The sequence below is a fragment of the Bufo bufo genome, chromosome 3 (assembly GCF_905171765.1).
Source record: "Bufo bufo chromosome 3, aBufBuf1.1, whole genome shotgun sequence".
Taxonomy (NCBI): domain Eukaryota; kingdom Metazoa; phylum Chordata; class Amphibia; order Anura; family Bufonidae; genus Bufo; species Bufo bufo.
Genome location: NC_053391.1, coordinates 363,149,397 through 363,171,492, shown reverse-complemented (window position 1 = coordinate 363,171,492; position 22,096 = coordinate 363,149,397). Strand labels below are relative to the sequence as shown.

The 22,096-nt window shown below is 43.3% G+C and overlaps 1 protein-coding gene across 9 annotated transcripts in view; it reads left to right on the top strand.

Moving 5' to 3' along the window:
* Positions 1 to 22,096, top strand: part of ADGRB2 (adhesion G protein-coupled receptor B2) — a 491,592-nt gene that overhangs the window by 72,588 nt on the left and 396,908 nt on the right. For 5 of the 9 annotated variants that reach the window (XM_040424552.1, XM_040424551.1, XM_040424550.1 and 2 more), the window contains exon 1: positions 13,611 to 13,705. The exons of the other annotated variants lie outside the window; for them this stretch is intronic. In XM_040424552.1, the coding sequence (XP_040280486.1) occupies positions 13,694 to 13,705 (12 nt within the window). In that variant the 5' untranslated portion in view covers positions 13,611 to 13,693. Of the gene's footprint in view, positions 1 to 13,610; positions 13,706 to 22,096 lie in introns of those variants that run through there. 9 annotated transcript variants of the gene reach the window in all.

Sequence of the window (22,096 nt, the reverse complement as noted above, 5' to 3'; positions counted from 1 at the left end):
CAAACGTCTGCATCCGTTCAGAACGGATCCGTTTTATAGCCAAGACCAAGAAAGTCAATGGAGGACGGATCCGTTTTCTATTGTGCCAGATTGTGTCAAGGAAAACGGATCCGTCCCCATTGACTTACATTGTGTGTCAGAACGGATCCGTTTGGCTCCGTTTCGTCAGACGGACACTAAAACACTGTTCTGGTGTCTGCCTCCAAAGCAGAATGCATTCTGAGCTGATCCTTTTCCATTCAGAATGCATTTTGTAAGGCCCATTTATATACTTGTACAGGTTAATCATTTCCCCCCTTAGACGTCTCTTCTCAAGACTAAATAAATTCAATTCTTTTAATCTTCCTTCATAACTAAGACCCTCCATGCCCCTTATCAGCTTAGTCGCTCTCCTCTGTACTTTTTCCAGCTGCAGTGCATCCTTTCTATGGACTGGTGCCCAGAACTGGACTGCGTATTCCAGATGAGGAAGCACCAGCGCTTTGTAAAGTGGTAATATTACATCTCTACCCCGCGAGTCCATGCCTCGTTTAATGCATGACAATATCCTGGTGGCCTTAGCAGCAGCTGATTGACATTGTATGCTTTTGTGTGTTGTTTTTTAGCATTTATATAGTTAAAAGGGTTCTGCAATTTGTTTTAACTGATGATCTATCCTCTGGATAGATCATCAGCATTTGATCAGAAGGGGTCCGACACCTGGGACCCCCGCCGATTAGCTGTTTGAGAAGGCAGCGACTCTCCAGCATGAAATGGAGCTTAGCCCCGCCCAGGCAAGTTGATACTAGTCGTGACGTCACTGGGCCAGCGGTAAACAGTGAGAAGGCCGTGGCTGGGGCGCCGCTGCCTTCTCAAACAGCTGATCGGCGGGGGTCCCGGGTGTCGGACCCCTGCTGATCAAATGCTGATGATCTATCTAGAGGATAGAGCATCAGTTAAAACAAACTCTAGAACCCCTTTAAAAAAAATTGGGGATTTGTTTTGCTCCCTTTTGCCACCTGCTGTTCGTTTTGTAGTTTTGCTAATTTTATCTCCTTTTTACAGATTTTATTAGGCCTTTTGTAAACTTCAAACCCTACAGCTGACCCCTCAGATTTGTATTTTTTAAATGCCCTTTTTTGTCTTTTATTGTCCTTTTTACAGTAGCTGTAAGCCATGGGGGGTTTAATTTTAGCCATTTATACTTGTTACCTAAATGAATATTTTTTTTGTGCAATTACTCAATGTGGATTTGAAGCTCTCCCATTTATCCTCTGTATTATTTTGCGGCAGTAGCTGCTCCCAGTCTATGCTCTGAAATGCTGCCCTCAACTAAGAGAAATTAGCCTTTTTAAAATTCTGTGTCTTTGCTCTGCCTGACAGAGTTTGCTTCTTATAGTTTAGGGGGAATATAATTATATTGTGGTCACTATTACCTAGTGTTTCTCGTACAGTACCATTACCAACAAGTTATGCATCATTAGAAATTACCAGATCCAACAGAGCATCGCCCCTAGTGGGAGCTTCTATAAACTGGCCCATAAAGTGGTCCTGCAGCAAGTTGAGGAATTTTCTCCCCTTTGCAGATGAGGCAGAACCATGACCCCAGTCAATATCTGGGAAGTTAAAATCTCCCATTATGACCACTGTACCAGCCTGTGCCGCCCGCTCTATTTGGTTATACAGCTGCGTTTCTATCTCCTCTGTGATGTTAGGGGGTCTATAGATTAAACTAAGTATTATTTTTTCAGTGTTTATATCCCTTTGAACTTCCACCCATAAGGTTTCCATATCCTCACTAGTGATGAGCGGCAGGGGTCATATTCGAATTCACGATATTTCGCGAATATTCGTCGAAAATTAGCAAATTCGAAAATTTGCGATTTTTGTTTTTACTCGACAAATCGGAAAGGTAATGATTGTGTAATATGCAAATTTTCGGATTCGAATTTTTTATTGAGAATTTTTCAACTTACAACTATTAGACAAAGAAGATTATAGCACTATATTAGCTCAATTGCTCTATATTCGATTTTTTTCGAATATTCTCTATATTGCTATAACTTAGTTTTTTTGAATATTCGTAATATTCTAAAACAAGAATATATAGCAATATAGCGAATATAAAAAAAACCCGAATATAGAGCAAAATTCGCAAACACTACTACTCCCAAAGTAAAGTATATTGCAGCCTTCTTATTGGCCCACAAGCTAGAAGCAGTGAGGGATCATGTGTACTGATAAAAATAAAAAATATATAAAAAAAAAATCGGAAAAAAAAAATTCGGAAAAAGAAAAATCGAAAAATAAATTCGAATATTCGAAATTACGAATATATATAACTATATTCAAAATATTCGCGAATTTTCAAAGTACCTATATTCGCGATAAAAATTTAAAATTCGAATATTCATGATCAACACTAATCCTCACCATCTGCACCCACAATTGCCTCTTTCTCACTTGTCTTCAGATCACTCCTCACATACAGGCACACGCCACCTCCTTTTCTATTGACCCTGTATTTTCTAAATAGTGTAAAGCCCTCAATATTTACAGCCCAGTCATGTGAAGAGTCCAACCAAGTCTCAGCCACACCAACTACATCTGTGTTCTTCTAGTACCAAAGCCTCCAAGCTCCCCCATTTTGCTAGCTAGACTTCTGGCATTTGTGAAAATACATTTTAAATTACTATTACCTGTAAAGTGAATATATGGGATTTTTGGGTTACCTTGGTTGATGTTTGTATGTAACAGGTTCTTGTTACCAGCAGTTCTATTTTTCGTCTGTGTATAGTTCTGCCCAGTCTTCTCCCTACTTTCCTCACTAACCCCAGTACTCAATAAATCCCCACTGTCCCCTCCTATATCCCACTCTCTATCTACACTATCTACCCCCTTATTATGACCCCCCACCCTCCCCCCCCCCAGATCCTAGTTTAAAAGCTCCTCCAGCCGTCTAAACAATTTTTCCCCCAGGGCAGTTGCACCCTCCCCATTAAAGGGGTATTCTCATCTTCCCTTTTCATACTTACCTTCCTTGAGCGTGACGTTCACTTCCTGGATTCTTCTCCCGGCCGGGCCGCGCAATGTACTGAACGCGCACGCGCCATGGTGACTTATTCCTGGCCTGTATAGTACAGAGCCGGCGTGCGCGTTCGCGGCTCTGTACTATACTGGCCAGAAAGAAGTCATCATGGCGCATGCACGGTGGCGTGCGCGTTCAGGACATTGCGCGGCCCAGCCAGGAGAGAATCTTCAGTCTTCTGCGCAACCGCGGCACGGCGGGATTCGACAGGAGAGGTGGCCGTAACCAGGGGAGACCAAAGACAACATCAGGTAAGAGAGGACTTATTTTCTAAAAAAGGGTGGAAATTGGGTAATAAAATGTATTTAGAAAAATGATCACTGTCAAATCATTAACAGATTTAACAGTGATCATTAAGATGAGAATACCCCTTTAAGGTGCAGCCCATCCCTACTGTAGAGCCTGTAACTGACCGAGAAGTCGGCCTAGTTCTCCATGAACACCTTACCTTCCTGCACCAGCATCTGAACCACTTTTTTAACTTCCTAAGCTCCCGTTGTCTCTCTGGTGACGCTCGTGGCACTGGTAGTATTTCTGAAAACACTACCTTGGAGGTCCTGGACTTGAGCTTCTCTCCTAGTTCCCTAAAATCATTTTTAAGGACCTTCCATCTCCCCCTGACTTTGTCATTGGTGCCAATGTGTACCATGACCGCCGGGTCTTCCCCAGCCCCACCCAGCAATCTGTCAATCCGATCCGCAATATGCCGAACCCAAGCACCCAGAAGTCAACACACTGTTCGGCATTCACGGTCTCGGCAACAGATGACTATGTCTGTCCTCCTAATAATAGAGTCCCCTACCACCAGCATCTGTCTGACCTTTGCTGCACATCTTTTCCCATCCTTCCTGCAGAGGGCATCCTCCTGGTTGCTAGGAGAAGCGTCCTGCTGCAGTGTTGCTGGCCCTGGGCTTTCATCAGTAATATCAGCCAAACAGGCATATTTACTAGGGCGTTCCTGCTCAGGACTAGCCTCCCTGGCACTTTTCCCTCTACCCCTTCTTCCTACATTAACCCAACTGCTGACCTGATTGTCCTGATCTTGCCCTCCTACTCCCACCTCCATTTCATTGACCCCAGTCAGTGCCTGCACAGTGAGGTCTAAGCCTCTCTGAAGGTTGCAATGCCCCTAAGTATTTCAAGCTGCTTATTTAGATCCAAGATCTGGGCTTCCAAATATGCAACATGACTGCATCTAGTGCAAATGTATTCACCCTCGAATGGCTCTTCAAGGCATGCATACATTGCACAGGACACACACTTGGTAGCATTGTCCATGGAGCACATGTTTAGATGGGGATGAACAGTAAAGAAGTAAAACAGTAAATATGAGGTAAGATTTAGACCCTGTCTGAGGCAGTTGGAGAACTAGCTTGAATCAAGCCAACAATACACAGGAAAAATCTAGCAAACCTTAGTTTATTGCTCCTTGTCTTAAACTCTGGTTCCACTTATTCAGAAGCCCACTTAGTGCAGCAAGCCCAGTAGAGAGACCTTAGATATTCATGACCTATCCTCAGGAGATCGACAGGGGGTCCTCCTCCCGGGACCCCGCCAAATATCTGTTTGAGGGGGCTCTTTGCAGCTTACCAAGCACAGCACGGTACATTGGATAGCGGCTGTACTTGGTATTGCAGGTCAGCCCCATTGAACGGCACATAGGCCAGGGATGCTCAACCTGCGACCCTCCAGCTGTTGCAAAAGTGTAATTTTATTAAAGGTCTTGTAGAAAAAAACGGACGCGGACACGGATGACATACCAGTTGTGCATCCGTTTTTTTTGACGGACCCATTGACTTGAATGGGTCCGTCCTCCGTTTTCCACTGACAAGAATAGGGCAGGTTAAAAAATTTTTACGGACTGTAATCACGGATCACGGATGCGGAGAAAAAACAGAGGACTATCAGTTTTTTTTCAAAGCTCCATAGAAATGAATGGGACCTCCGCTAAACTGTGAAAAATGACGGAACGGACGCGGATGCACACAACGGTCGTGTGCATGAGGCCTTAGGGTCCATTCACACGTCCGTAATTTAGGTCCGCATTCGTTACGCAATTTGCGGACCCATTCATTTTCAATGGGGCTGGAACGGATGCAAATCCACATTTCCTGGATCCGCATCCATTTTTTCGGGATCCGCATCCGTTTTTTCGGGATCCGTTTTTTCGGGATCCGTTTTTTCGGGATCCGCAATTTCGTTCCTGGAAAAAATAGAACATGTCCTATTCTTGTCCGCAATTGCGGACCAGAAAAGGCATTTTCTATTATAGTGTCTGTGATGTGCGGATCCGCAAATTGCGGATCGCACATTGCAGGTGTCCGTGTTTTGCGAATCTGCAATTTGCGGATCCGCAAAACACTTACGGACGTGTGAATGGACCCTTACAGTGAGGACAAATAGCTTATAAAGTATAGATTACTAAACCACCAGTGAGGAAAAGATAGACGCCAAGTCATGTCTGAACATGCGCTAAACCAAATGCCCCTTGAAAGGGGAGCATTGAGGGTTGCTTCAGTTACATTTTAAACCCCAGATTTGCATTCTAAATTCTGCAGTCTTCCAAGAAGAAATCTCCTTGCATTCACTGTTGGCTGTATCCCAGAATTCACTGAAGCAGAGAGCATTGCATTATAAAAGCTTACTCAAACTATCAGTGCCGTGTCCGTCAACACCTCACTGACTGATTTCATAAGCAACCAGTAGAATCGTGCATGCAGCCTCGAAATTCAACTCCAGATAAGTAAATATGGAATATACGTACAAGGTTACGAGTGTCTATGTAGGTTTTATATTTATACAAATGGCAAAATTAATTTTAAAGGTTTATTAGCAGTTCTCTGTAGGAATATAGTCAATAATATTGTGTAGCTACACATGGTCTATAAAGTGCAACAGTTTGTCCAGTTGGAAGGACTCAACACCCTAGAACAGGAAGAAAGAGGCAGTTCAATAGACAAGGTTTTATCACCGGCTAAGGCTACTTTCACACTTACTTCACACTTACGTCGCCGGAACTGCCTGCCGGATCAGGCAATCTGCGTTGGATGCGGATCCGTCTCACAAATGCATTGCAAGAACGTATCAGTCTCTCCGTTTTTCATACGGACAAACGGATCCGTTTCAATTTTTTTCACATTTTTACCGGTCTGCGCATGCGCAAATCGGAAGGACGGATCTGGCATTGCGGTATTTTAATGCCGGATCCGGCACTAATACATTTCAATGTAAATGAATGCCAGATCCAGCATTCCGGCAACTGATCCGGAATTTTGGACGGAGATAATTTCCTCCGTTCAAAACGCCGTTCGGTGACTGAACTGAAGACATCCTGATGCATCCTGAACGGATTTCTCTCCATTCAGAATGCATGGGGATGAAACTGATCAGTTCTTTTCCGGTATTGAGCTCCTGTGACGGAATTCAACACCTGAAAAGAAAAATGCTAGTGTGAAAGTAGCCTAATTCCACAATTCTCCTCAACATTCTAATGCAACATTTTGTAGCTCCAGGATCGGGGTTTCTATTATAGGATTTCTATAAAATTGGGGCGTATACTAGAAACCTAGATCAGACAGATGTAAAATATTGTATAAGGATAGTGGAGAAGAATCCTGGAATCAGCAGAGAGAATCTTCCGTTTCCAAGACAATCCTTATCTAGCCTATTCTGGGGTGGTAAATCACTGCACTTTATTGACAGTGTGTTCCTAGGAAACATTATTGACTTAGCTATCTATTTTATATTCAAGAAATGTAAAATCTTGCATCTTTGTAAATTGTAATATATCTTCACTCATGTGTTATCCTGTCTGCACTGATTCAGTCCATTTTTAATGTGTACATGAAGTAAAAATAGGCTCCTACCTTGAACCCACCAGCAAGCATGGTAGCTGCTTGTGTGAATACTGTGGACAGTTTTAGGTATTACTGAGGTATTCAGAGACAAAGCCTATGTATAGAAGGAGACATTTTGACATAGCCGGTAAGAATAAATATCTTTGCAAACAAATCAGTTAAACACAGCATAAGATGCAAACTCATAAAGGGATTTTCTAGGCGTTCAGTATTGATGGCCTATTCTTAGGGTATCTCATCATTGTCTGATCGGTGGTGGACTAACTCCTGCCACCCCTTCCAATTAGCTGTTTGAAGAGGCTGTGGCACTTCAGTGAGCGCCACAGACTCCTCACAGCATACCAAGCACAGCTCCATAAATTGCATAGCAGCTGTGCTTGGTATTGCAATCCAGGTCCATTCACTTGAATGGAAATAACTGCAAATTTCGGGTTCATATCGAACTTTACAAGTTCGGATACCCGGACCCAGACTTTTTCACTGAAGTCCGGGTTCAGGTTTGGTGTTCAGGTGATTTTATTATTTTCCGTTATAACATGATTATATTGGAAAACAATAGCATTCTAAAGATAGAATGCAAAACAATATGGCCATTTAGGGGTTAAAAAAACCTCGCCTCATCCACTTGATTGCACTGCAGCAGATTCTTCTATCCTCACTGAACAGGACCTGCCATATGCGTGATGACATCACCACATGGGAGAGAGCAGTGATGTCATCGCGCACAGCGCAGGTCCTGTTCAGTGAGGATAGAAGAAGCTGCTGCAGCGCGATCAAGTGGATGAGGTGAGTTGTTTTTTTGATGTTTTTTAACCCCTAAATGGCCACATTGTTTTGCATTCTGTCTTAAGAATTATATTATTTTCCAATATAACCATGGTTTAACAGAAAATAATAAAATGAAGTTTGGGTCCCCGTTGACTTCAAGGGGTTCTAGTTCGGGGTCAAGTTCGGGCCCGAAGCCGAACTTTGACCTGAAGTTCGGCGGAACCCGACAAACCCGAACCTCCACGGGATCACTCATGCCTATTGATGACTTAGGCCTCATGCACACGACTGTTTTCTTTTGCGGTCCGCAAAAACGGGTTCCGTAGTTCCGTTATACGTGTCCGTTTTTTCTTCCTCGGTCTTCCTTGATTTTTGGAGGATCCACGGACATGAAGGAAAAAGTCGTTTTGGTGTCCGCCTGGCCATGCAGAGCCATAAAGGATCTGTCCTGACTTACAATGCAAGTCAATGGGGACGGATCCGTTTGACGTTGACACAATATTGTGCAATTGCAACCGGATCCGTCCCCCATTGACTTTCAATGTAAAGTCAGGAGTCCCTATTCTACCATCGGATCGAAGTTTTCTCCAATCCGATGGTATATTTTAACTTGAAGCGTCCCCATCACCATGGGAACGCCTCTATGTTAAAATATACCATCGGATTTGAGTTATATCGTGAAAACTCAGATCCGACAGTATATTCTAACACAGAGGCGTTCCCATAGTGATGGGGACGCTTCAAGTTAGAATATACTAAGAACTGTGTACATGACTGCCCCCTGCTGCCTGGCAGCACCCGATCTCTTACAGGGGGCTGTGATCCGCACAATTAACCCCTCAGGTGCCGCACTTTTATAAGCATTATACTTACCTTCGCTGTCTGTGGCCGGCCGGGCGCTCCTCCAACTGGTAAGTGACAGGTCTGTGCGGCGCATTGCTTATAGCACAGACCTTTCACTTACCAGTAGGAGGAGCGCCCGGCCGGTCACAGACAGCGCAGGTAAGTATAATGCTTCTAAAATTGATAAGTAACCATGGCAGCCAGGACTGCAGTAGCGTACTGGTTGCCATGGTTACCGATCGGAGTCTCAGCGATTAAACTGGGACTCCGATCGGAACTCTCCGCTGCCACCAATGATGGGGGGATTTTAATTAGGAGGGGGCGAGAGGGGGGGGGCCGCACTGGCCACCAATGAATGTAATACAGGGGAGGGAGGGGGGGCCGCACTGGCCACCAATGAATGTAATACAGTGGAGGGAGGGAGGGGGGCCGCACTGGCCACCAATGAATGTAATACAGGGGAGGGGGGGGCCGCACTGGCCACCAATGAATTTAATACAGTGGAGGGAGGGAGGGGGGCCGCACTGGCCACCAATGAATTTAAAACTGGGGATGGAGGGGGGTCTGCCCCCTCCTGCCTGGTAGCACCTGATCTCTTACAGGGGGCTATGATCCGCACAATTAACCCCTCAGGTGCGGCACCTGAGGGGTTAATTGTGCAGATCACAGTCCCCTGTAAGAGATCGGGTGCTGCCAGGCAGCAGGGGGCAGTCATGTACACAGTTCTTAGTATATTCTAACTTGAAGTGTCCCCATCACTATGGGAACGCCTCTGTGTTAGAATATACTGTCAGATCTTAAAAAGCTTTTATGCAGACGGATCTGCGGATCCGTCTGTGTGAAAGTATCCTACGGATCACGGACACGGATGACAATCTTGTGTGCATCCGTGTTTTTTCACGGACCCATTGACTTGAATGGGTCCGTGAACCGTTGTCCGTCAAAAAAATAGGACAGGTCATATTTTTTTGACTGACAGGAAACACGGATCACGGATGCAGATGAAAAACGGTGCATTTTCCGAGTTTTCAACGGACCCATTGAAAGTCAATGGGTCCGTAGAAAATCACGGAAAAAGGAACAACGGACACGGATGCACACAACAGTCGTGTGCATGAGGCCTTATACTGAGGATGGGCCCTCAATATTGAACTCCCAGAATACTCCTTATATAAAGATCTATTACAATCATGCCATAATATAAGTTTTACTATAGAGCACCAGATAATAAAAAATGGCCTGACATTAAGAAAAGGTGAATTTTTATCTATAAAACACCGGACTCAAAACATAGATATTGGAGGATGGGGACTATAAAAAAAAAATCCATCTAGTTTCTTGCACACATTGTATTATACATCCATCCATAAATCCCTGTATCACTGAGAAGCTGGTAATGAAAACGCGCGGAAATACTACCAAATCTATGAGATAGAAGAAAGATCATAATCTTGTTCAAAAGTTCATCCTTAAGTATAAGCAGGTCTGTAAATTAGCTGCCAGGAACTAGGGACAAAGCAGTGTGAATCTGCTCCTGATATAAAAGATGAATTACTGCCCTATACATAGTTCACTTTATCTCATTGCATGTTGGACGCAGAGTTATAGGACCTGTAATAAAAAAAAGATTATTCCTCCCTCTTGCTGCGCCGCTTTATTTTCCGGTACTTTCGTCTCCCTGTACGTGCCGTCACCCTGAGAAATGCACACTTCTCGAAATGAAAAAACTCCCGTTCTAGGAATTTTCATTTTTTGTGTGTCTCTTGTTTACACTGACACAGTAAACAGCAATTATACAAGAGACGGAGCCTTTGAAGCTGAGAGAAATTGTACAAGAACGCATTCATCTTAAAGTCAGCGAGAGGGATGGTCTTCTGCGCTGTATGCGAATACAAGAGGAAAGCCAGATCCCGCTAATCATGATGTGTCACAGGAGGTCACGTATAACAATCTCTCTGAACTGCAGAACGATTCCACTAAATTTATAGAAATATGGATTGGGCAGCCTTGGTCACTTGGCTGGCTCTCCTTTATCCAGGTTATGAAAGTAAAAACCCATTTGACCCTTGTATTAATTTATTAAAGCACAGTAAATTACAGACAGCCTGACAAACTGTAAGCAGCCAAGGGATTTGGATCTCAGTGAAAATCATATGAATATGTAGGTTCCTCGCTCAGGAGTAAGGCCTCATGCACCCGACTGTATTTTGGTCCGTCTGCAAGCCGCATTTTTTGCAGATCACACACGGACCCATTAATTGCTATGGGTATGCAAAAAAAACGGATGTTGTCTCTGTGCTGCCTGCATCAGTTTCGCAAATTATGAAACCTGTCCTATTCTTATCCGTTTTGAAGGCAAGAATAGGCACTTTTACAGTGGGTTCTGCAAAGATTGCGGGATGCACACGAACCGCATCCGTATTCTGTGGATCCGCCAGAAGCTCTTGGATATCTGCACTCGTTGGCATGCGCTGACAGATTCCCTTTAAAGCCCAGTGAGAGGTGTTGATACATGCTGCATATACCGTGCGCAGAATAGCACCCCATCTTTGTAGCCAATTACAGTTACATAGACATTGTATAGTAACATTAGATTCCTTTTGCACGGAGCTCTTAATTGATCATTTTATGTTAGTTTCATTTTAGCACTGTGCGGTGTGTACTGTACAATATATTTTTTACAGTGTATGGTGATGGCAACACGATAAATGGAGATGAGCGAATTTCGCGAAAATTTGCTTTGGATCCAGTTCACTTAAACCAGCCATCAGATTTAAATCGATCGGAATAAATTCAGTTCAAATAAAAAGTGCCTTAATAACACCAATTACTTTACATATGTACCCTACACATGTAGAGGCTTGAATAAGCTTATTCACATTTAGTCATAGACTACTGATTGCCTCATCTTGCCATGTGTATTTCCTACTACTAAAACTTAACTTTTAATACTTAATTTATTTTATTATTTCTATCTAACCACAATTTGTTTTAAAAATGATATCAGGTGTTCCCCTTCTTTTGTGTGCTATATAACATATGTTGTTTCTAGGTCTGGTAGCTGCGCGCTAGCTCCAGATGATCCCTAGCAGTTATTAGTTCCTTCTATGTATTGGCACTCATGGGTACTCCTAATGTTTAAAATCACCTCATACACTGCCCCCCGACATGGTTTCGCCAGCTACCTGGCGTCTTCAGGGGATCGGGGTCCCTCTGTACATTGTATAGCGGCTGTGCTTGATATTGCAGCTCATCCCCATTGACTTCCCGATCAGATACTGATGACCTATCCATAGGATAGGTCATCAGTAAAAAAAAATCTCAGAGAACCCCTTTAAAGGGTTTGTGCCAAGTTTCAAAGTTTCTGTTTACTAGTAGTCAAAAGACTATTAATCACCCTATTTTTCATATACCGACTAATTATTAAAACATAATTTTTATTGTGTCCAAAATAAAACAAGTTATGAATTTAAGTGAGTTTAAAATGATCAGTTGTGGCACATAATTTCAGAGGTCTAGTTATTGATCAATATCGCTACTTAGTATCTTATTTGCTAACACTGAGCTTGTTTCGCCAGTCAGGCTGGCGTTCTCAGGGGATGGTGGAGGTCCTGCCCGATCCCCTGAGGAAGCCAGTCTAACTGGCCAGCCTGACTGGCGAAACAAGTCGGGGGGGGGGGGGGGGGGTCAAAGTTTGAGTTGTTTTAGCTCAGTATTAGCACATAAGAGGAGCTCATTATCAAGCGATACAGTATAGGGAAGGAAGCCGGTAGCAGAGCTCAGCTTCCGGACCCCAATAGTGGTACATTCCAGGAGTAACTCAGTGAATGATACAATGTATCGATCAATAACTAGACCTCTGAAATGATGTGCCACAACTGATCATTTTAAACTTACTTATATTCATAACTTGTTTTATTTAGTGATGTTTTAATAATTAGTCGGTATATGAAAAATAGGGTGATTAGTAGTCTTTTGGCTACTAGTAAATAGAAATTATTGGAAAATACACCTTACATACACTGACAGTCAGTATGCATATAAGTGTCAAAGTTATATCCTATCCGTAGGATAAGAAATAACTGATCACTGGGGGTCTGACCTCTGGGTCCCACAGGGAATGACCACCCATTTACCCATCACTTTGACATTACTAATCCTGTATTGGAGATAAGGAGTCCCCAGAGTGTCATGCACAATTCTGCGGGGCAATTGGAGCCCTTATGATTCAGATCCGTGCCCGAATAGAATCTGACAACTGATTTGTGCAAATCGGCCCTGAAACAAATTTCAAGAAATTTGCTTATTTTTAATGTTAATAAATCCCCCATTTATTTCATTTAGCATTACCCAGTATCATGATGAAACTTTTACAGCACTGCACCCACTTCAGTTTTTGGAAAAGAAAGGGGGGCATAAGAGAGACACCACAATGGATTTGCAAAGATTTTATATGCCACTTTTTCAGCAGCCCCAATGTCCTTGACACCTAGTCACGCTTGAAAGGACTGCTATACTGGATACATGAAATATACATACTGTATATATGTTCTGTCGCTGGAGTTTTCCGGTACGGATGGCATTCTATTTTAAGTATCCCCCATATAAGTTCTGAGATAAACAGCTTTGTGCATATTGACAGCGAGCCATGCCCGCTGGTGCCAAGACCTGAGGCTCAAGCATGCCAGCAGAACATATGCTTCTGGAAACAAGAAGACATAAGTAAGTGACCTTTGCCTGGCACCAGATGTGCAAGATTCCCAGCGGATGGATGTAGGGGATGATCGCAAAAGGTTGCCAACTCCTTGCAAAGTAAGCCTCAGTCGCAGTCATTGTTACGGGATGACAGGGCAGATGCCATGTTTACGTTTTTTTATTCGCCAGTTCGTAAACTTTAGTGCGTTTGGCTGGTTTTGAAGTGCAGCCTATCCAAGCTGTTGCTTTGATGCAAGACCGCCTTCTGGAAATGAACCTCACGGGGGCTGTTTGAAGATGATATCACAAAGCTGAACTGCTGCAGGCTGAGAAAAGGGATGTAGCTGTGCAGGGGCCGAAAGAACCCCAGTCTATGACAGTCATCAGCGCTGCGAGATACAAGTGCCACCTAGCATCAGTGTCATTAGCGTGTAAGGCGTGCGTGTGCCTCTCGAGGAGCTGCATGAAAAGAATAGTGCGTTTCAACATACCTGGTAATGAGCAGAGAGACATATGCCACCGGGAAATGTCATCACCCTTTTGTCAGTCACTCCGTATGACCTTTAGCAATTGTTTCATATGTATTGGGGCAGTATAAAAATAGAGTGGAGGATTTCAACATCTTTTTTTTTCCCTTCTTTGATGAGATTTAATTATTTTCTGTTTCTACCAAGTGCCTCATGACACCAGCTTCAGTCACCCACCCTCCCCCCCCCCCCCCCCCCCAGCACCCAGTCCCATGCAGAGAATGCGAGAATCCTATGAAATGTTGTTCCCGTGAATTATCATCATGGGCCCATTCAGGCAAAACTAGATAAACAAATACCCATGGGACATATAGGTGTTCTTCATGAGCAGCTGCTTGGCCAGCGCCAAAAATATCTACTGCTCAGCGTCTTTCAGATAACCTTATCTAACACCCAACTAGCAATAGTGTTGTCATCATCATGATACTGATTGTACTGGGTAAATGTGAACTTTAAGTTCAAAAGAGAAACATGGGGACGATTATTGTCAATTAGGGAATATTTCATTTTATAATTGTCTTAAGTGCTCCCTTTATTAGCGTCAAATGCCTGCTAATGTCTCTGCCTTGTGCTTGATATGGTGGAAAGAAAGCAGTCTACCTGTGCTGCCAGAGGCACAAGGAATTCTATTTCACCTTAGCTTTCATGCTCTTTTATCAAAATGACTCTGATATAAGGAAGATCAGTGCTAATAATCGAAATATTGTTGTATGGGCAAATTTCATACTTAGTAAAATGGACCTACTCTGGTCACATTACTTACCAAGATATGTATCTCTTTCAGTCTGCTCCCATAAAGGAGAGTTTAATATTGATGGCCTATCCTTAGCATAGGTTATCAATATATGATCGGTGGGACTCCTAGCATCTTCGACAATCATCTGTATCCTAAGGATAGGTCAAGAATATTTTCCTACCGGAAAGAACCCTTTATATGAAAGTTTCCAGGGTGCTGTATATCTCAATATCTAAATGGCTTCATGTTACATGTATTACTCAGCAGCTGTTTTTTTTTTTTTAAAGTCGCAATCTCACTCCAGAAGGAGGGTGGTGCAGGAAAACTGGAGTAGGTTCTCTAGACAAAAGTGTTAGGTGTAAGGATAGCACAAATTTATCACGCAACATGAGACATTTGATAAATGTGGCATAAAGTCCTCCAACGCAGACTCAAGCAAAACTGACTTCAAAATTTCCCCTCATGATAAATTCCCCCCTTAAAGTAGTTATACAACCCCTTTAATGACCCCTCCAATGCCCGGGCTCGGCGTATACAGTAAACTTACCTGCTCCCCGGCACCCACATTGCTCCGGATCCCTGCATATCGGGGGGAGCAGCTAATAGCAGGCCACGACGGCAACGAGCCTCCCTAGCATCGTGGGTGATGGTGAGATCCAGCGGCGGCAGTGCAGGGATCCAGAGCGAGGTTTAATCTCTGGAGCTGGCATGTATATCGCTGTGGCGATCTTTTGCTCTATGTATTTTACTTAGATCCGCAGATCCTTCATTGGCAGTACAGAGGCAGTTCATGCAGGGGATCGGTAGAGCAGGAAGTTTGTGAGGTGCCTCTTTGGCCAATAGCAGTAGAGCAGGAAGTGATGTCAGAAAAGGGGTATGCACAACTTCTGTGCAGCCAAGTAACAACCAGCTATTTTATTATTGCCTGTTGTATTAAAAGGGATGCCTGCAGATATTTCTTTTTTTTTTATATTTGGCTCAGTGGGTTAAAATAAATGAATGGGATAGGCTGTCAATATGCAGTTTGATATCGGAGCTTTCTAAACTATAGATTGACAGGTTGCACATCATTGCAGAATAGAGTGTTGTCCAAAGCAGTTCTCATATTACTGGACTAGGTGTGGGGGTGCCTCCTATCTTGGGGATGTGTCCTTTCTGCTACAGCTATCTCCCTGTAATTGTCACAGCTTCTACTAGTAGATATGACTTATGGCAATTGAAGGATGGAACTGAGCATGTGCAACCACCTAAGATATATTACAAATGGGGACAGAGAAATAAGGAAAATAAAAAAACTGCAGGAGGTATTATACAGACAAATTCTATTGAATAACTCAGTAGTTATACACAATGTTTAATTACATGACATTACAAAAGTATTCAGATCCGGGTACTAGTTTGAAAAACGTAGATAGTCTTTCAAGGGATAACCCCTTTAAAGGGATTCTCTTGGAAAGATTTAAAATGTCTGTCAGCAACCTGGCCTAGAATGTGAACAGTACTGGTAGTCTCCACGTGACACAAGGGGAGCAAGGGCTGCAGTGGTTACGTGTCTCCCTGTCAACAGAGGTGGTTTTCAGTGCTGCATGGAGAGGAAGAGCAGGGACCAGGTAAGTATGATCCCACCTTGGGTTGGCCACTCCGGGAGGCCTTTATTAGTCATGGATAATCCCTTTTAATAGCATCTACTAAAAGTACCAAGTTTTGGTTCAATAAAGGCAATAAAATGTGCAACAATATTGTTAAAACTCTTCATGCTAACTTTTGCTTCAGTACAGAAAAGCATATATATATATATATATATATATTTAGAATGAATGCAGTTTTTAGGACAAACTAGGATAAACTATTGAGGTATGATTAATGTGTTGGAAAACACTTTGAAGTTCAAAACTAAAGAAGTAGAATAATAATTTCATAGAGTTAATCGAAAATTTAAAGTGGCATCTTTTCTGACAATTTTGACTGTTTCGTTCTTTGGATGTACTGAAGAAAGCTCTCCAGTGGTTTTCAAATGATAAAAGTGCGGTACTGCATCTTATTTCTAGTCCCACACATTCCTATTTCTATCATTATGAGCTTGTAAAATAAATGTATTCAGATCTTTCCTAAAGCAAACAGCAATGACAGCTCCACTTTCTCTTCCGTCCCAGCGTTCTGGCTGAGCTCTTATCTAGGCTGCTCTCATATTTATATAGTTACATCGTATCAAACCCAAAAGCAATGTGAGCAGGGTCTGTTCAGGACAGATTTTTGGTTTATGTAGGCAGCATCCACTCTTCCGGGGATCGGGGTTGATTAGAATATTTTGCATCGTTTCCCTGGCGGTCAGCACTACTGCGAGTATCTGTTGGCTGGTAGAAAATGGCAACTGGTCTCCAATGGTTCACTGGTAAGTAATTGTTTGATACGTCAGCAATATATGTGACGGACACGTTACTCTCAGTATCTATCGGCCAGCACAACACTTTTTTTTCCTCCCAGGCAGTTATTTGGCAAGTCACAAGTTCTGTTGGTCTAGTTGGGAGTTTGCGCTACATCATTCTAGTGGATGTCCCGGTGCATCCTGGTGGTTGACTGTCTGTGTGACACAGAAGAGTCCGCCTTGGTGGTGTCAAGGCTGAGGATGGGGGAAACCCTCAGCCGTGTGCCAAAGGAAGATGGTCGCTGTTTGACCAGGACAAACAGGATTAGGGAGCAGGTCACCTCCTACAGCGTCCCTAACCTGACCCTAACTCCTACCTGCATGGGCCGACCTTGAAGGTAGGAGGACCCATGCGCAGGAACCTCGGATCCCTACTCGCCCTCCGCCGGTCCCTAGGCTAGGAGTCAGAGTAAGACATCCTGTTCCTTCTGGATCCGGAGGAACAGGAGTCTCACTGGCCAAGCTGCAGCAAGGGGAAACAAATGCAACCTATGGCAATGCCAGGTACTTGCCACAAACATAGCAGAGACCTACCACAGACAACCAAGCCTGGAACCCATGTGGATGTACTGCCCACAGACAGCAGGACTCAGCACACAAACACACAACACACGGGAACCCAGGACCACAGGTGCAATAAAGAAACATAAAAGCAAACACATCTTCCAGACACCAAAGGACATATATTTACCTTATGACCAGAAGGGTGGCCCCCACTGGCAGTTGGTAAGTAACCAGGAGGATGTCTACAGCCAGCATGGCTGAAACACCCTCTCTGGCTACTGCCTACAACTGAGGCTTTATAGGGCCAAGAGGCCACACCCAACAATCAGACGCACCCCGTGACTCACACACTGAAAGGGAGTTAACCCTTCCAAAACCACAGAAGGGAAAACATAACTTAAAGGGGAAGTGTCCAAACAACAAACACACTGTGGCTGTTGCCGCAGGCAACGACATGGGTGGCAAGCAAGTCCTGGGAGTCAGCCCGAAGGCCGGGACACTGCCACCACATGTACATAATACAACCAAACGTTGCCCCGGACAGCCACAGTGATGGGAAAATGTCAGTGCACACCAAACATAAACAAAGTGCACACAGACATACAAAAGTGCTTACAAACGCGCACACAACTCCGAGGGAACAGCACACATAGCTGTTGTCCGCGGCAACCGCACTTGAGGCTCACAACCTTATGCCTCAAGCTGCGGTTGACACTACAACCCAAAACCGCGGGCAGCAGTATGCGGCTCTCAAGGAGTCACGGCCAAAACCGTGGCCGTGACAGGTGGTATGCATCATATCACTACATATGAGTTAAATAGCCAATGAGAATATCTGAGCAGATTGAATAATTCCTCTCTTATACATTGCAAAATTTATATATTTTTTAATCTAAGTTGCAGATTGCAGTACAGTTATTGTGAACAAAACCTGTGACCAGGCAATGAATCAGTAGATAATGCCTGCTTTCTGCCAGAGAAGTAGCACTGCATGCAGCACAATTTCACTTTAATTCTAGTGAATAGGGATCCGGCAGTGTCTGGCTATGGTGTACCCCGGTAGTCTCTTCCTCTGCTCTACCAGAGATGTGACTGAACCCTAAATAACTATACTAGATGTCTGGTTTTCTCATGTAATAGACAATAATAACGGTGATACAAATGAAAGCTCATAATCTATGTCCAGTATGATTACAACTGCTACATCGATGGCTGGGATGCAATGCTCTGTAGACACTGAATCAGCTGCAGGACATATCTGTGCCTTTCAGCTTAGTGTCTGGGAGGTGGGTACAGTTTATCCTGAGAATTATGTGACAGCTTTGAACTTCTCTGAGTGTCAGAGGGAAAAAGGGAGGGGGGGGGGGGGGTGCTGTATTAATTTATTAGATCTCTCCCGGGAAATGCGCAACAGTGGAGGAGAAACCCCAGCACCCTATAAATATTTATAATGCACATGAAAATTTTAAAGCACTGCAGTAATAATCTTGTGTAGGGCTATTTGGAACAACATGCTTTGTGCCTTTTCAGTCTGCATATATGTATAGAGGCTGTGGTTACGTCTGACACAGCAGTGGATATGCAGTGTTATATACCTATTTGTTTATTTCGTTCAAGTTTGCAAAAATGCTAAGAGCTTGCTGTTTTCGTGTAGCTTGTTAATGACACGCTGACGTTACTGCAGAGATGCTCAGTAGTCTGTTCACATGCAGTTTTCTTTCCCAGCGTTCCCTGTTGGAGTTAATGCTCTCCTACAATGACAGTAACGTCTCCATACAGCACTATGCCTTATGTATCAATCTTCACAATATTTACATAACTAATAATACATTGAGATAAATAAATAAACAAATGTATCATAATTCTGAAAAGCAGAGAATGTTGAAGGTATCTACATAGTTATCTGCACTGGAACAATGGCAGCTGAAATCTGAACTGTTGCTATTGATAGCTTGGAGATTTCATTTTCAAGAGATAAGGTTTTCAGAGCAGCTTACAAAAATCTTAAGATGATGAAGCAGTGCAACCACGATAGGCCTGGTCCCCTGGTTATTTAAAAAGGGGTTTTCCAAAATTCTGATGTTGATGGCCTATCTCCAGGAACGGTTATCAATGGCGGATGGTCTGACAAAGAGGACCTCCACCAGTGAGCTTTTTGAGGAGGCTGTGGTGTACACTGCAGCCTCTTTGCAGCTTTCCGAGCGTAGCGCTGTCCATTGGATAGCGGCTGCGCTTGATTTTGCAACGCCACTACATTCAGTTGAATAGGACTGAGCTGCATCTAGGCCACGTGACCGATGGCCATGACGTCACTGGCCTAGGAAGAGGCCACAGCGCTCTTTGAAGCACCATAGACTCTTCAAACAGCTGATTGGTGGAGGTGCATCTGATTGATGACCTGAAGATATCAAAATCTGGGAAAACCCCTTTCATTTTCAGCTAATATAAGGACTTATTGAAAGCGATCTGTAGTAGTAATTTGCTCCAATGCTGAGGTGGCTTTTGGACACTCTTAGAATCTCTAGTTCATTCTAGCTACGTGATTTCTGTAGAAAATGTGTGATTATCAAGAGGCGGTCATGTACACTATAGAAAAGAAGCAGATAAGAATAATGGTGCAGCTCATGGCAACCTGTCAGATTTCATTTGTTTAATGCACAAGTGAAGTTTAGAAAATGAAAGGAAGCATCTGGTCAGCTGCCATGAGCGGAAATGCTGCTTGTCTGCACTAGTTTCATTACATGGCCCCCCAAATTTTCTTAGGACAGTTGTTCCAGAGAATAGTGTTGGGTCTGAAAGTATAGATGTGATAATAACCTAGAGCTCAGCTATTTCCATCCTCCAGATAGACAGCAGCGGCACTGCTCCTTGTACTTAGGAAGCCGCTTATTGCTGCTGGCCAAAGGGATGTTACTGGCATCTTTACAAGCATGAGGAGGTGTATAGAAGAAGCAGATGGGACCTGAATACTGAGTACTGTACGTGTTTCTGGAACTGAAGGTGGAGATGGCAGCATTTAAAGTGAATCTGTACATGAATAAAGCTCTTCTTTCAACATGACCTTGGTGATGCGTCCTTGTAATAATCAGGTTGTTACAAACGTGTATATAACGCCGCTGCTTGTCTCCCTTGTGAATGGCTCAGCTACGGTATGTGTAAAGCATTGACGGTACTGCATATGGTATGCTAGTGCCAGTTGTTTTACGTGGAATCAGACTACACAAACTCAGGCAACTGGCTTTGGTTGCATCTCTTCAGTCCATTGAAAATAATGAAACTGAATATAATTTCATTTGATTTTGCAGTGACAATTTTTGATTATTTCCCCTCATTAAAAACAGCCATTAGGCAGACAGCATGTTATAGAGCGGGAGGAACCGAGCACATTGATATGCAGTTTGTGGGAAAAGATTAAGTTCGGTTCCTGCTCATCCTGGGCCTTGAAGTCAAGGAGCTCAGTCCTATCAGTGATTGACAGCTATCTCTGTGTACAGAGTAGGAGGGAAGGCTGTTCTGAATGCTGAAATACAAGTTTTGCAGCATATTTTCCCCCAAAAACTATACATCATCCTGTTTAGCCCCTAGTGCTCTATAACATGCTCCCTGCAGATTATTTTGCATTTTCATGGTGACAGGTTCCCTTTAACCTTCTTGCTTTCTGTTCAGCTGCTGACTATGGTGTTGCCCAACCCATCTATTTATTCTGGGCACTTTGTTCCACCCCATTGCCTGAGCTTTGGCTGTCTACCCGTGTATGAACACCGCCTGTTTGCCGAACCTGATCCTCTGCTGCCTGCCCTAACCTCGGATTCGTTTTAAGGATATGTTAAAACTCTATCGGCCCAGACCTTGGATTATTTTTATGGATAAGCACAAACGCTGCCTGCCCTGATCCCAGCCTATCTCCTGACTATCTCCTCCTCCTTCAGGGCACCATTGTCTCTGACCCCAGTAGGTCAGCTGCCAACTACTCCAGGACTATTCCAAGAGGTAACGTCCTGGTGGTTCCCCTGCAGTGAAGACCAGATGCCCATAAATTTAGCCCAAAGCCAAACTGGATAGTTGGCACAGTTTATCTATATATCTATTTATCTATTATCTATCTATCTATCTATCTATCTATCTAGATAGATAGATAGAGAAAAATCCCATTGAGAGGATTGAAACGTCGCATGCTTGGTGATTAAAGCTTCTTTTACTTCTTCACTACTCGGATGTGCTGCGGAGTTCATTTATTCTATCTATCTATCTATCTATCTATCTATCTATCTATCTATCTATCTATCTTTTTATCTGCTATGTGTCAATCTATCTGTCTATCTATCTGTCTATCTATCTATCTATCTACAGTATATATCTATCTATTCATCTTTCTATCTACTATCTGTCTCTCTGTATATCTATTATCTATACAGGGAGTGTGGAATTATTAGGCAAATGAGTATTTTGACCACATCATCCTCTTTATGCATGTTGACTTACTCCAAGCTGTATAGGCTCGAAAGCCTACTACCAATTAAGCATATTAGGTGATGTGCATCTCTGTAATGAGAAGAGGTGTGGTCTAATGACATCAACACCCTATATCAGGTGTGCATAATTATTAGGCAACTTCCATTTCTTTGGCAAAATGGGTCAAAAGAAGGACTTGACAGGCTCAGAAAAGTCAAAAAT